Source organism: Oryzias melastigma, linkage group LG15 (genome assembly GCF_002922805.2).
Source record: "Oryzias melastigma strain HK-1 linkage group LG15, ASM292280v2, whole genome shotgun sequence".
Taxonomy (NCBI): Eukaryota; Metazoa; Chordata; class Actinopteri; order Beloniformes; family Adrianichthyidae; genus Oryzias; species Oryzias melastigma.
In genome coordinates, this window is record NC_050526.1 from 4,750,424 (window position 1) to 4,760,780 (window position 10,357).

Here is a 10,357-nt window from a genome sequence, read left to right on the forward strand (position 1 = left end):
ATTTTAAAAATGGTTTTATTTAAAATTTTTGCTTAAATAAATTAGAAAATTCAGCATAGAATTAAAAGAAAATTTTTTTTTTTTTTTGCTTTGGATGAATTCCTCAGTTTTCCTTCTCTTTCTGTTTAAAGCACCTGACCTTTGGGAGTGTTTGTGACAACAGAAGCCTGAGCGACTCTCTGACTGTCAGTGCAGCCTTTCACCAAACGCTGTGGAGTGTTGCTCCCATCTGTGCAGGAGGTGCAGTAGCTCAAGGCAAGTTCCTTTCTTTTTACATTTTAACCTTTAAAACAGAAAAAAAAAAATTCAAATCTTATGTGTAAAAAGACACCTACCCCCTTAGATATTTAATTACTTTAGCTCTATTTGTTATTTTAAAATCTAAATTAGACATTTTTCTTCCCTTTAAATTAAGCAGCGCATAAATAAATAGTAAAAATGACTTTTTTGCTCTTTTTCTTTTATTTTTTTCATAACAATTATTATGTATTTCTTCAAACATGTTTCTGTGCTTGGTTGGTTTTACTTAATTAGCATAAAAAAAATTAAAAGTGGATATGGTCACTCTGGAGAGCAGTGTTTTTTATTTTTTATTTCCCCACTGAGAAATAAAATAAAACTCTGTCAGTTTGTCGACTCCCCCCCAAATAAAGTTATTTTTTCTTAAATATTGAACCTGGCAGAACAACCAGTTCTAAGGAAAAGACACATTTTTCTTTTTAAGATTACACTTTGGAAACATTTGCATCAGGAAATTGATTTTTAAAATTACCTTGATTTAAGGATCAGAAGTTATGACTTTGACTTTAAGCAAAATTTTTGGCTAAAATATATTGTTTCTCTTGAATTTACTTCAGGTAGAATGTAAAAAATCAGTAAATTCAAAACTAGCTGACAGTTTTGGCATATTGAGACAACTCTTCTTGCATTTCCTGCCTTTTAAATCAGACATTACTACAAATAAATGTGTCATTTAAAAAGCAGATAAAATAAAGGGTAAATCTAAAAATAAACAGGTATGTTACAGTTTAAGTTTGAAACTAAATCCAACTCTAAATGTTTAATATTTATGGTGTAAAGGTACTTGAAATGTTAATATAAATGTTTAATTTAACCCTTTAACACTTTATTATTTTTTAATTATTATTATTATAATGAATTAATTAATTATTACACAATTGTTAATTATTAATTAATCGATTTATTATTATTATAAGCTTATATTTTAATTATTTTTAATTTTTTTACTGAATTTCCCTGCGGGGATAAATAAAGTTGATCTTGAATCTTGAAATATTGAGCAAAATATGCCCCAAAGGAAATGAATGAGAACGTCTTCAAATTTCAAATTTTTAATTAGATTAGCAATTCTTCTTTTTCTTTCGGCTTTTCCCTTCAGGAGTCGCCACAGCGAATCAGTTTCCTCCATCTAAGCTTGTCTTCAGCATCCTGATTAGAATAGCAACAAACCTTTAAATATATTCATATACTATGTTTTGATATTTTATTTTAATTTTCAAAACTTTGGAATGTACCTAATATTTTAGCAACATGCTTACATTTTGGGCTAATTTGGGGTTTTGATAGGAGTTTAGCTCCCTTTTTTCAACAGGCTAACATTTTTTAATTATTTAGTGTATTGAGGAATCTAAGGATATTTCAGCGTTTAGCTTGTATTCAGGCAAGGTGCTAGCTTTTTTGGCTAATTTGGCATATACTGAGGTTTTTTTTAATGCCAATGTTGTTGTTTTCGCAACATGCTAACGTTTTTGGATATTTGTTTAAATCTTTTATAGTAATATATATTTAAGTAATATATATATAATATATATTTTATAGTATAAAATTCCTCTGTGAACTAAATTAGTTTACTGAGGAATTTTAGGCTATTTTAGAGTATTCAATCATTGTGCTAGCTTTTTTGGCTAATTTGGCATATACTGAGATTTTTTTTATTGCTAATTTTGAGTTTAGCTTCTGTTTTGGCAACATGCTAACATTTTTTTTGTAATCTTTTGTAGTAATTTTGAAAAAAATTGTAGTTACCAAATATTTTAGCAACAGGCTAACGTCCAAAATAGCCTAAAATTCCTGAACTAAATTAGTTTACTGAGGAATTTTAGGCTATTTCAGAGTTTAGCTAGTATTCAAGCAACGTGCTAGCTTTTTTTGCTAATTTGTCATATACTGAGATTTTTTTAATGCTAACTTGGAGTTTAGCTTCTGTTTTAGCAACATGCTAACGTTTTTGGATTTTTATTTTTTTTGTAATCTTTTATAGTAATTTTCAAAAAATTTGGAGTTACCAAATATTTTAGCAACAGGCTAACATCCAAAATAGCTTAAAATTCCTCTGTGAACTAAATTAGTTTACTGGAGAATTTTAGGCTATTTTAGCGTTTAGCTAGTATTTAAGCAACGTGCTAGCTTTTTTTGCTAATTTGGTATCTACTGAGGGTTTTTTTATGCTAATTTCTAGTTTAGCTTCTGTTTTTAGCAACATGCTAACGTTTTTGGATATTTTCTTTTATCTTTTATAGTAATTTTCAAAACATTTGGAGTTTACAAAATATTTTAGCAACAACCTAACATCTTTGACTAATTTAGTTTACTAAGGAATTTTGCGCTATTTTGCAGTTTAGCTAGTATTTAAGCAACATGCCAACCTTTTTGGCTAATTTGGCATCTACTGAGGTTTTTTGGGCTATTTTGGAGTTTAGCTAATATTTCAGCAACACACTAAATATTTTTAGAAAATTTGCATGTATTAGGGATTTTTAAGCAATTTTACTCCAATCTTTTTTTTTTATTTAGGTCAACTTCAGGGCTCTTTTTATAGTCCTTTACGGAAATTTCCAGTCTTTTAGCAAATGTAACATTTTGCAAATAGCTTTTGCATTTTCAGCGAATCCCCTTCACCATTTAAAGCAAAAAGCCTCAGCACCTTCAGCAACTACTTTCAGCAAAAAGTATTCACACTAGTATTATCGCAGGTAATGCAACTTCTCTAGTTTATTATAACATTTGTTCTCTTTCATACACAAAAACTCAAAAAACTGGATTTTCATTGGTGGGGACTTTAAAACAGTGATTACGTTTGTAAACCAAAATCCTGAGGTTGGAGCTACAAGAGAAAGAAACATTCATGAAATGTATCACCATTCACCCAAGTGGCCTCATCAGTTTGATGAAGTCCCAATTCTTTTCACAAACTAACCACCAAAAGCTAATGATCTATTATTTAATAATCCAACTGTAGATAAAAACACATTTAATCACCATATGTTTTATGTATATAATACATGCATGAAAGACAGTGAATGTTCTGTCTCCTCCTTCTTTGTGTGGCTTAGAAAGTGTCTGTTTTGGTTCCAGGTTACCTGAAAGGCGGTGAAACCTTACGGTTTCTGCACAGCCACAGCGACGCATGTCTGACGGTTCCGTACACAGAACACGGAGAAGAGCTTCAACGGTTTGTTCCTCTTCTGTCCAACAGAGAAACTGTCACATCCACGACCAAACCTACCTGTCTGTTCTCATCACAGAATTACACAATATGAGACTGGATCTGTTTCCACTTCTGCTCGCTCACTCTGGAGGCTGGAAATACTGCGTGTTGCGTAAGTGATCAATTTGGTGAACATCATTAAAGGAGATTTTCTTTTTTAAGCCTCGACAATGCAGGGATTGTGGTATTTTTCAGCTGGAGTGGCAGACATACGTGCTGGGGCCAGCCGTTCAGACTCTGCCAGGTCACCACTGGGAAATACCTGGGCTTCACGGAGGAGAACGGCCTTCATCTGGTTGATCGGGACAAAGCTAATATTAACACAAGCTCCTTCTGCTTCAGACCATCGAAGGTGGGCAGAGAAATGAGAAAAACTGCACTTTACTTTATGAGTGTTTAGTCAGTATCTGTGAGTTCTCTTTTTCTTACACACGAGCATCGATGATATTTTAGGAAAAGCCTCACGATGGGTCAAAGACGGATGCTGATGGTATGGGACATCCAGAGATCAAGTATGGAGACTCCGTCTGTTACGTTCAGCATATTCACTCAGGACTCTGGCTAACGTACCAAACTGATGATGCTAAGAGTCAAATGGGAGGAACTCAGAGAAAGGTAATCCCTTTAAAACGTTGAGAATCTGGTATATAATTTAACTATAACAATAATCTGACATACGCCCATTTCTTCAGGCTATTTTACACAGCGAGGGTCACATGGACGACGGCCTGTCGCTGTCTCGATCTCAGAGAGAGGAAGCTCACACCGCACGACTGATCCGGAGTTCCCTTCTTCTGTTCAATTGGTTCAGAAGGTAGCTGATGTGAGATTAGGAGATTTAATTAATTAGAAGATCCCATTGAAATAGACGAGCTTTGGGTAATACAGTTAGGATTACTGCTTTCTTCTCCTCAAAATTGAGTTTGTGGCCAAATAAATCACCAAGTTAGAATTAGATCAGCTGCTTAGAAGGCTAAGAGGAGTGGCGAAAATTATGAGACTCTTTTTTTACTTTTATTTATTTATTTTTGTTATTTTTTAAATATTGGTTTAAAAAAATATTTTTATTATTTACAACGGAGTATCAGGGCCATAAAAAAATTCAATGTACAAACTTTTTTCTCTAAAATTTAAAACTTTAAATCTCGTAAATTTACAACTTTAAATCTCGTAAATGTTTAACTTTAAATCTCGTAAATATACAACTTTAAATCTTGTAAATTTATAATTCTAAATCTCGTAAATTTACAACATTAAATCTTGTAAATTTATAACTTTACATCTCGTAAATTTATAACTTTAAATCTCATAAATTTAAAACTTTAAATGTTGTAAATTTAAACTTTATTCTTGTAAATTTGCATCTTTAATTCTTGTAAGTTTACAACTTGAAATCTCGTAAATGTTCAACTTTGAATCTTGTAAATTTATAATTCTAAATCTCGTAAATTTAAAACTTTAAATCTTGTAATTTTTTTACTTTAAATCTCGAAAATGTTCCACTTTAAATCTCCTAAATTTACAACTTTAAATCTCCTAAATTTACAACTTTAAATCTCATAAATTTACAACTTTAAATCTTGTAATTTTTTTACTTTAAATTTCGTAAATGTTCCACTTTAAATCTCCTAAATTTAAAACTTTAAATCTCCTAAATTTAAAACATTACATCTCATACATTTACAACTTTACATCTCGTCAATTAAAACATTTTAATCTCATAAATTTACAACTTTAAATGTTGTAAATTTAAACTTTATTCTTGTAAATTTGCATCTTTAATTCTCGTACGTTTACAACTTGAAATCTCGTAAGTGTTCAACTTTAAATTTTGTACATTCAAAACTTTAAATCTCAGGAATTTATAACTCGAAATTTTGTAAATTTAAACTGTTACCTTGTGAATAACTAACTTTACATCGTGTAGATTTGCATCTTTAAATCTTGTAAATTTAGAACTTTAAATCTCGTCCATTTGCATTTTTGAATTTTGTATATTTACAACCTTAAATCTCTTAAATGTACAACTTTTTATCCAGTAAATTTACTACTTTTAACGTTGTACATTTGTGAATTTTTTTCTTGTAAATTTATGTCTTTAAACCTCCAACACGGAATCCTGGAAAGTCAGTGATTTTACTCCGTTGTAATTATTATTTTTTATTATGTAAATTTTATTTTAAAATAATAATATAAATATTAAAATAAATATAATAAAAATATGAAACTATTTCTCTTCTTTAAGAAACTTGGATGGATATCATCAGGATGGAAACCTTCCTCCCATCAACGTATCAATGACCTCCATGACGTCGAGTCTCCAGGATCTAATCCACTATTTCCAATCTCCACTTGAAACGTTAAGCCACCAAGAGAAACTAAAGCACCTGAATGTGCAAAAGAAACGCCAGAATATGTTTCAAGAGGAGGTGAATTCAAACTCCACATGCACTTTCATGAGTTTTGTTCAGACTTTTAGCGTTGTTTCCCTCTCCAGGGTGTGATGGATTTAATCCTAGAATGTATCGACAGCCTCCACCAGTACAGTAGTGCTGGAGCTTCCCGTTCTGTTGATTCTTCTGAAGGTGGAGGAGGATGGGACGTCGTCCTTAACTGTTTTTATGAGCTCCTAGGTAAAAACGACTTAACATTCTTTATTTTTATGACTCAAAAAAATTAAAATATATTTTTTTCTCTCTAGCTGCCATGATTCGTGGAAACCGGGTAAACTGTGCACATTTGTCCGCCTCTATGGACTGGCTTTTTAGTAGATTGGATCGACTGGAAGCCTCTTCTGGTTGGTTTTGGATTTAAAATAGCTTATTTAGATGAAATATAATTTGGTAACATAAATCTATTTGTCGTTGCAGGGGCTTTGGAAGTGTTGCACTGTATTCTAGTAGAGAGCCCTGAAGCATTAAAAGCCATAAAAAACGCACACATTGAGTCCATCATCTCATTTTTAGACAAACATGGACGCAACAATAAGGTAGGATATCAAAAATCAGGTTTTTGCTTAAATTTGAATAATAATTGCTTATTTTTTTTGTAAAAACGAATGCAAAATTATTTTTATTTTTCTCTATTTTTCTAAATGAGAACTTCCCCGTCATCTGTTTTCTGCAGATTTTCATGATATTTTTTTAAGCGTTGCTGGTGTTGCAGGTGCTGGAGGTGCTGTGCTCCCTGTGTGTGTGCCACGGCGTGGCCGTGCGCTCCAATCAGAACCTCATCTGTGACAGTCTGCTGCCAGACAGAGATTTGCTGCTTCAAACACGGCTGGCCAATCAGGTCACCAGGTAATTCGGAAAACTTTTCCCTTTCGATTTTTTATTTTGTGGGTCAATATTCCAAAGACTCTTCCAGCAATATTCTTTTTTAAGTGAAGGGTTGTGCTGCACACAAAGTAGGAGTTTATGAGCTTTTTTTTTGCTTCACTTACATATTAATTTCAAATTAAAATGGAAAGTTCTTTAGTAATTTTAAGAAGTGTATTTGTTTTAATCACAAACAGCAATATTGCATTTGACAGTGAGCTAAGTTTTGTCTATATTTATATGGAGTGAATACAGAAAAACAGTTTTTTTTAGTTTTCACACTAACTAAAACTTTGAGATTTTTCCCTTAAAGAAAGAAATCCAATGAAAATTGTGTTTCTTTGGTGTTTTTAACATGTTCTTGTAGCATTTTTCTCATGAAGAAAATTAAGCTTAAAATGACATTTCTAGTATTTCTTTAATCAAATCAATGTGAATGAGAAGCAGATAAAAATACACTTTGAAAAAAAACATTAGTTGTTACACAGAAAATACACAGGGCAGGTTGAGCGCAAGAAGGTTCTATTATTTTTATATATTGACTTCTATAAATCTTAAATGAAAATTTTTATTTATAGAACCTACTTGTATTCTTAGATTAATAAAAAAATCCCTCAATGACTATTAAACAAGTACTGCATTTGAAAATGGACATGATTATTGATTTTTTTTTCCAAATATGTTTTTTTTTATCTGTAAAGATATAAAGTACTCACCAAGTGCAGTTTTTGTCACAATATCTAATATTTTATGTGAACTTTTGATGTAAACTCCATGTTAGTGGGTTGTTCTCCATACAATTGTTTTATTTGTAAATTGTATTTTATTTTCAATTAGCAGAACTCAGTAGTGAAAGATATCATTCTATATCTTCATTTTAAGGTTAAATTATACATTTTTCTTTTAAAAAATAAATTGTCTACCATATTAATGATAAACTAAGCAGGAAGTGGAAAAAATCTGAGAAGTAAACAAAACTGGTCGTTAAATTAAATTGTAAATCTTTGATTACACAATTAAGTTTGAATAAAATTAGTAAATATTAGCATCAAATTGTCTTGAATCGGTTTTTTGTTGCTCTAGGTTTGGGGGCTGTAAGCTAGCAGGACAGCATGTAAACAAATAGATGACAGGAAGTGGGGACAGGCTCACTCTGCACTAACAGATCCACCCACGACAAACTTCTGATGAACTCCTGCCGCTCTGCAGAGACTATGTTCTATGTAAAAATCATAATTAAAGGATCACTTTTAAAGGATCGCCAGAGTGGCACCCTAAATAATTTGTTTGTTTTAATTAATTTAGTATGAAATAACTATTTTAAATTTCTACTTTTAGTTTTTTTGGGAGACTAATAACTGAGTTTCACTGACAGCATTCCGTATCTCTTGGATGTTTATGGTTTAACACTTAACAGTCCTTGTATAACGTGAAATTATGGCTGAAAAATTAACATTTAATCAACATTTTAATTAAAAAGTTGCCCAAAGATTTAATATTCTTTCATTGACTGTAAGTAACCGTCACCTAAAGATATGAGTAATTTTTTTCTTTTATTCTCGATATCTAAAGTTCTTCACTTAAATGAAGGTCTGGAGTCTTTCCCTTCCCATGCCTCAGTTGATTACTTTTTTCCATTTTTTCTTTTAGTTTTATGAAAAAAAGTTGACATGTAATTATAAATATGTTTAACATTTAACTTTTTGTTATTATTCTTCTCCTTAACCTTAAAATGTAGGTTCACTCTTCATCTTCTACAGTATTATCCAACAAAAAAAAATTTTTTATAAACCTCTTATAAATTTTCTTCATTTTCTTGACTTGTTAGGAGTTTCTAAATATCCTTTTATTCATTTTCTTCCTGTTTTTCTAATTGATGCTCCACAGCATGAGACCCAACATCTTCATGGATCCAGGAGAACCCTCCTCCCAGCCCCGGAGGTGGTACTTTGAGTTGGTTGTGGATCACGTCGACCCGTTCCTCACATCTGAACCAACACACCTGCGAGTGGGCTGGGCCTCCACTAAAGGCTACCGGCCAAAACCAGCAGGAGGAGAAGGCTTTGGGGGGAACGGTGTTGGTGACGACCTCTGTTCCTTTGGCTTTGACGGCCTTCATCTCTGGTCAGGTGAGGATGAGCTTAGACAAAAAAAGTTAAACAAACGTGTTTAATTAACAAAAAAAGTACTATTTATAATAATGGGGTAGCTTTATTCTGCTCACATTTAGTTTAGTTAAAACAACCAATGACAAATTTAGCAAATCTTGCTCCTTTGTTTTTCTTTCACAATTTTTTTCCAATAAATAAAGGACTTCATATCATATCCTTTATTAATATTTATCCTCCATGATTAATTTTTAAACAGTTGACACTTCTGTGAATGAAAAGGAACATCATCCATATGTCAAAAACCTCTATAGTTACACTTGAAAGCGACAGCTTTGGACGCCAAAGCCAGAAAAGCACAAAGATGTCTTGAAAATGACTTTTCATTGAAGATGGTCGCCAGATCATGTGTTACAGAGGATGGTGTGAACGTCGCTTAAGACGTCAGAGTAAGAATAAAGTAAAGGAGCTATCTTGGGTCTGAATTTACCTCCACTTGACCATTAAAAACTTGAAGAAACTGTTTTGGAAATCCTCAGTTCATCCTACAAAACCTTGTAGGAAGAAGACTACCTAGTAGGCTACATCCACTATTAACCCTAGAATACTTTCGCTATAAAAAGTTACACCATCACTTTGCCGGTTTTTACCCGAAATAAAATAACCAATAAAAAATATTTCTCAAAAAAAATATAAAAGGTATGACAATGATAAATTAGAGAAGTTTTATTTTATTTTAAACCATGCTTTATGCCACAAAGTGGGAAAAAAAGGATAGGACGATCCTTAGAACATGCTTGAAAATGACTGAAAAAGTATGAATTTGAGTAGAAAAAATTCCTAAAAAAATAAATAATGATACTATACACTGTGCTTTTGGTCCACTCCTTCCTGGGACGTGTAAGACTCTACCCAAGGACCCATGACGCTCAAAAAAAGCAACAAATTTAAAATAATGTAAATACTTTTGCTTGGGTGAAAATCACCCGGCGATAGTGCTCTAGGGATAAACACAATGGAGGTAGTATAATGGTAAGGGGCTGTTTCTGGGTGGAAGGTTGGGGAGTAAAGAGCGTTAGAACAATTTCAGCTACAATCCCTTCTCTTATGCACCCTTAATGGTCAGAGGCCCATCCTGCAGCAACATAATGACCTAAAACATAGAAACATTAAAATGATGTTGATGTTTGGTCTGTGAGGGATTAGACAAAAGAGTTAAAGCAAACATTTCCAAGAGCCAAAACATTTATTAGAATTTCAAGGAAACGTGAAACGAATTTTCTAAAAAAAAAACGAAAATAGTATTTTATTAGGGCTGGGTTAAAAAAAATCAATTAATCGATTTAAGCTTATTAGATCAATTGATTCACAAAAGATATAAATCGATTTAGTACATAAAGCTAAAGAATGCTAGCTTGATGCTA

The 10,357-nt window shown here is 32.1% G+C and overlaps 1 protein-coding gene across 1 annotated transcript in view; it reads left to right on the forward strand.

Moving 5' to 3' along the window:
* Positions 1-3,306: 3,306 nt before the first annotated feature.
* The window catches only part of ryr2b (ryanodine receptor 2b (cardiac)), a gene marked incomplete in the record, with an annotated part of 81,019 nt that continues 73,968 nt past the window's right edge, over positions 3,307-10,357 (forward strand). Inside the window, 12 exon segments of the mRNA XM_036215605.1 lie at positions 3,307-3,316; positions 3,376-3,472; positions 3,546-3,620; positions 3,704-3,860; positions 3,962-4,123; positions 4,201-4,313; positions 5,754-5,937; positions 6,006-6,141; positions 6,210-6,305; positions 6,379-6,497; positions 6,674-6,807; positions 8,713-8,954. Of these exon segments, the coding sequence (XP_036071498.1) occupies positions 3,307-3,316; positions 3,376-3,472; positions 3,546-3,620; positions 3,704-3,860; positions 3,962-4,123; positions 4,201-4,313; positions 5,754-5,937; positions 6,006-6,141; positions 6,210-6,305; positions 6,379-6,497; positions 6,674-6,807; positions 8,713-8,954 (1,525 nt within the window).